This window comes from Dendrobium catenatum, unplaced genomic scaffold, assembly GCF_001605985.2.
Source record: "Dendrobium catenatum unplaced genomic scaffold, ASM160598v2 fragScaff_scaffold_58, whole genome shotgun sequence".
In the NCBI taxonomy this organism is placed as follows: domain Eukaryota; kingdom Viridiplantae; phylum Streptophyta; class Magnoliopsida; order Asparagales; family Orchidaceae; genus Dendrobium; species Dendrobium catenatum.
Window position 1 is genome coordinate 1,893 of NW_021318520.1, and position 5,608 is coordinate 7,500.

Here is a 5,608-nt window from a genome sequence, read left to right on the forward strand (position 1 = left end):
GGCACGTACGCCTGGTAGATCTTGCATTAGGGGAAATTATTTTGTGCAGTCACAGGACCGTCCGGAGGCGAATCAGGATATGCCACATCACCCGGTACACAGCAAAAAAGTGACGTGGTATATCCTGATTCGCCTCCGGACGGCATCCGGTGACCGCATATAATAATTTCTCCTGCATTAGAGAGCCTTATGCACGTGTGATGCCCTTTTCCAAAACTATTTGTACGCTACAAAATGCATTATGATTGTGAATTATTTGTAGAAGAAAGGGAATTGCAAGGGATTATTCCTTTTCTGTTGCAATTATTATACAAAAGAGGTGCAAACTGTTTTCTTGGTCCTATCAGTTATTGCTAAACTTCTTAAAAGAAACCAAATAAGAATTTGAAGTTTCAAAATTAATGAAATTGGCATACAGTGGGTTCATTTGAGACTTAATGGATGTATTATTTGTGTAGGGCATATGACTTCTTGTTTGTTTTTGGTGAGGCTTAACATGTAAGTTTTGTATTTGCAGGTTTGTAGCTACTGAATTGGCGACAGATATCACTGTAAAAGTGGGGGATGTGAAGTTTTATCTTCACAAGGTATCATTATTGTGGTTTTGAAATGTTCATTTGAATGGTATTTGTAGCAGGGAATGCAATATCACATGCATAAATGCGCCAAAGTTGTTATTGTTATTCTTACTAAGTTGAACTAAATTATACTAATGACAATTGAGTCTCCTGATCATGCATTTCATCATAACTAACATTTTGAATTGCTGGATTAGTTTATATGTACTACTTTTTTCTCAATGCCTATGATGTGACATTATATCTATGAGGTTTTTTAATTTTCTCCATTGAATTTGTATGTGCAAGTTTACTCAGTATTATGCGAGTTAGAAGCCCTTCTCCACAACTTTACTTCCTAGGTATAATTGTAAATACATCAAGTTGTAATTATTTAGTTATATAAAACCATGTTAGTTACTTGGAATTGCCTTAGTATGAGAGTTTATATTTTATAAGTAGGACCCATTAGGGAAATCGATGTATATGAGATGAATTAATGAATATTTTTCCTTATTCCATCTCTTATTTCATTATGTTGGAAGTATTGAATAGCTTGAAATGTTCAATGTGAGATTATGTTATCACAAGTTGTGCTTTAGCTGATCTCCATCTGCTTTGCCAAGGCTTGAAGGATGCAAAGTGCCTCTTTTTCATCTTTTGTGCTTGTGCTTTTGTCTTTTGTTTGCCATCTTGCTATAGGCCCATGCAAACAAGAAGCCACTAGCACGATTCTACATTCATCTCCATGCCTTGACTATTTGTGTGATTGCAAACTCCATCTATTATTGTTATTATTCACCATTCTTGTGATTTCTAATCCAATGATTTTATTTGAGACCATAATCACACAGAGTCGATAGCCATCACATTTGGTCTTCATCTATGGCTTCATAATACGTTGTCCATCTCATGCCAACTCTTCCAAATCTATTGCGACAATCATAGGATCAATTTTCGATGCCTTCCATATCTACTCAAGATCTCACTAGATGAGTAGCCTGTCACCCTCGTATGCTAATTTCTAACCAGTCGCAAACACCTGTTATTTTGGGCCTTCATTGACGAACAAAAAAAGCAACTCCAAAGATTTGCCAACTCCTCACTTTCGCAACTTGACCCTTAAGACTTTTTCATTCACATTTATAAACCGACAGTGCTCCATCACTTTCGCCAGATTCACAAGTTAACTTTGACTCTGGAACTTTCGAGCTTACTTCTATGACAGCAGCCAATCGTTCTCTATTTTCTATTTAAGCTCAGGTTATGAACCGATCCAACAATCGCCGCATCTTCCATGGCGGCATATTGAGACGAGTATCTTTGTCTCCATCTTGTATCTCCTTTTTTCATTCTTTAGTTAGTTAGAACTGGTTTCTCATCATACAAGCCTTAATTTTATTTACTGCAATAAGCATTTTGAAATTATCATGCTTCTGATAATATTATCTATGTGATTTGATATTCTTATGAAATATTCTGCATCCTCCAATATATAGACGAAGTGGATGATAATTTACAGTAAATTTCATGAACTTTGTCTACAGTTTCCCCTTTTGTCCAAGTGTCCTCGTTTGGAGAGGATATTAGTCTCCACAAGTGAAACAAACAATGAAGAGATTGACATTCCTGACATCCCTGGTGGCTCTGCAGCCTTTGAGATTTGTGCAAAATTTTGTTATGGCATGATTGTCACACTCAATGCTTACAATGTCGTTGCAGTTCGCTGCGCCGCAGAGTATCTCGAAATGCATGAAACTATCGAGAAGGGGAATCTCATCTACAAGATTGATATTTTTCTCAATTCTAGCATTTTTCGTAGCTGGAAAGACTCCATCATAGTTCTCCAAACTGCAAAATCACTGCAACCTTGGTCTGAAGACCTCAAGCTGGTTAGCCACTGCATAGAATCTTTGGCTTCCAAGGTTTCTATCGATCCCGGAGAAGTTGAATGGTCGTATACATATAATAGAAAGAAGCTTCCTTCAGAAAATGGCGGTGAGATTCAGTGGAATGGAGTGAGAAAGCTGCAATCTGTGCCGAAAGACTGGTGGGTTGAGGATCTTTGTGAGCTTGGAATGGACTCCTACAAGAGAGTTATAATGGCAATAAAAACCAAGGGTAGAGTATGTGGTGAAGTTATTGGAGAAGCTCTTAAAGCTTATGCATATAAAAGATTACCAGGCTTCAATAAAACCACTACAACACATGAAGGTGATTTTGCGATGTACCGGGTTTTGCTTGAAACCATTGTCTGGTTGTTGCCTACAAAGAGAGGCTCAGTTTCATGTAGTTTCCTTCTGAAGCTATTCAAAGAAGCAAGCTTTCTGGATTGCGGTGAGAATTGCAGGAAGGAATTGATCAAGAGAATAGGAAAACAGTTGGAGGAAGCATCAGTAACTGATTTATTGATTCCTGCTCCAGTAGGGGAGAGTACCTTATATGACATTGATCTGGTACTTAATGTGATGGGAGAGTTCTTGATACATGAGCATGGCGGTGCTCAGAGAAGCTCGTGCGACTCCAGAGAGCTCGAAGAAGCCAGGAATCCTGCTTCGGTTTCTGGCAACTTATCAATAACTGTGGTGAAATTGATTGATGGGTATCTTGCTGAAGCTGCCAAAGATCCTAACCTTCCTATTTTGAAATTTGTTGAACTAGCTGGTATGGTGTCAGGTTCGGCAAGGCCAGTTCATGATGAGCTTTATCGGGCTATCGATAATTTCCTGAAGGTAAACTTCAGTATGCTTTTATAATCAAACTTACAGCCTTTCAAGTATCTTCCTTATGCTTATACCTTTATAAGCTACTTTAGTTATCTAGCAAAGCAAGTTATAGAATTCATTGCATTTCATTAGAGGCCCTCTGTAATTTTTTGTTTTCATGGTATATTCGATTTATGTCCACAGACCTTTTCAGCTGGTTTGCCAGACACCTAAGAAAAAGCAACTTTCAACTTAACTGAATAAGGAAACCTCAAGCCTGTTCACAAATACTGAAAATTATTTTGATCTTTCAAAAATTTGACCGTTTATGCTTGTTTGAAACATCTTTTGAACTATGCTTCTATTTCAAATTGTTAATGTATCAGTTAATCCCGTTTCAATTTATAGCAGACTCGCTTAATTTATTTTTTGATGAATTAGGAGCATCCAGATCTCACAAAGAGTGAAAAGAAGAAGATTTGCAGGCTAATGGACTGCAAGAAGCTGTCACCAGATTCCTGCATTCACGCTCTGCAGAACGACAGACTTCCCTTGAGAGTTGTTGTTCAGCTCCTCTATTTTGTGCAGATGAGACAGTTTTCAGCTCGGGGGACCAGCGGTGCTTCCGAAGGCGGCTCGATATCCACTGCCATGAACACAGGTGATGAATGCAATGGCGAGACCATGGCTGTAGAGAGCAGTGGTGGCAGGAACGTGAAGGGAGTTCTAATGCCGAAGAGAATTCTGGGCAAGTTGTGGTCAGGAAAGGTGCAGTGGGGTGATAACAGCAGCTCCGACACGTCGGAAAGCCCCAGTTCGATCAACCCTGATGAGGCCAAGTCCACCCTCTCAAGGAACATTAGGTACTCAGTTTCTTAGCAGGGTGTGTAAGAAGAGAGATTATTACGTGCGGAGTCTGGACGTGTTCGGAGACCAATCCGGAAGAGCCACGTCACTCAATGCACTGTTTATTGGGTGACGTGCGCGTCTGGATTGTCCTCCAAACGCGTCCGAACACCGCATGTAATAATTTTTCGTGCATGAAGGCTGGAAATTTGAGAGTAAGTTGTAACAAAAGGTTGAGATGTTTATGGATTCAGGTGGTATGGGACTGCACAGTGTAGAAATTTTGGCTGTAACAGTGAGGAAGAAAGGGGTGATGAAGGTAGTAATGGTTAGATGCTTTTTCATACTTCTATAGGTCTTGATGTTGTATTTCATGTTGTTAATGAAAAATCTTCTCTTTAAAGAGGATGTATTGTGAGCTCAGTACCCCGACGTCTCCTCTCTGATCATGATTCATGAAATCTCCAGGCTTTTCAAGAAGATTCTGCAGCATGAGAACCATGTAAACAAGTGCTAAAAATATCAAATTGCAGTTATGGATTTTTATCGAAATCTTGCATATCAAATTGCAGTTGATGTCGCTTGTCTGAATATGAACCTTTTCCTCGAAGCAGGCCATATTCAGTTACAGGAAGGCGCTATCTCAGGGTTCCATACTCCATTCAGCTATAATTGTCAGGCTCTAAGACCCTTCATCTACACAAATACTTCAGCTTGTCTTTTATGATAAGGTAACTTCAAGCCTTCTATGATAGTTGCTGACCTAGCTAAATGATTTGCCAACCATGGGTTCATCTTCTCTCAGACTTGCCCACATACTCGCCTAATGTATACTCACCCCTCTTGAGCTCACCCGACAACAAACAGCTTGTTTGATTGTCAACTTTGCCCACATACACAGTCAATTAGGAGGTGGCATGTATCCTAGATTGTCGTATAGTGTTGTACTAGTATTTTGTATCGCATGTATTTTAATTTTTCTCTATATAGCTTTTCCCGTGGGTCTCAAAATGATATAAATAAGGGGTGATGAGGAACACTTTAGAGCCTTTTTCTTGACCTTTTTCTCACCTTTAGATGGGGACTTTAGATCTTTCGCCTTTTCCTTGCATTTTTTAATTGAGATGGTGAAAATTTTCCTAGTTCTCCCCCTATATATTCACTCTACTCTCCATTCTCACCGATAGGCGCACAGCTTATCAAATCGGTTTGTTAGTAAAGTTGGGCATCATCCATTGGACAAATTCAGATCAAACATCCTCTTAGATGTGATGAATATAGATGAATGCAAAGGACCAAAAAATAAATTCAGTTTGACAAGCTACCTTGGCTGGAATCCTCTGTGAGCATGGAGAATACTGAATATACCACTCATCATGAATTGCAGCAAATAGAGAGAATATTGAAGACAATCCATGAATCCCTAATCAATCCTAGTGCGAGTGCGAATTGATAGTACGCCGGAAGGATCCTATGATTCGGTAGCTCTCCAAAAGCACT

The 5,608-nt window shown here is 39.2% G+C and overlaps 1 protein-coding gene across 1 annotated transcript; it reads left to right on the forward strand.

Moving 5' to 3' along the window:
- Nucleotides 1–432: 432 nt before the first annotated feature.
- Nucleotides 433–4,660, forward strand: LOC110109798 (BTB/POZ domain-containing protein NPY2-like). Its single transcript, XM_020840997.2, has 3 exons — nt 433–587; nt 2,105–3,289; nt 3,704–4,660. The coding sequence occupies exons 2-3, from the start codon at nt 2,243–2,245 to the stop codon at nt 4,139–4,141; spliced, it is 1,485 nt and encodes a 494-aa protein (XP_020696656.2). The 5' UTR covers nt 433–587; nt 2,105–2,242; the 3' UTR covers nt 4,142–4,660.
- The last annotated feature ends 948 nt before the right edge of the window (nt 4,661–5,608 follow it).

Bases quoted from the DNA above. Each gene is read 5' to 3' on its own strand.
- LOC110109798 (XM_020840997.2), top strand. From the start codon at position 2,243: ATGATTGTCACACTCAATGCTTACAATGTCGTTGCAGTTCGCTGCGCC. The intron at 3,290-3,703 runs GTAAACTTCAGT...TTGATGAATTAG, and splicing joins CTATCGATAATTTCCTGAAG to GAGCATCCAGATCTCACAAA.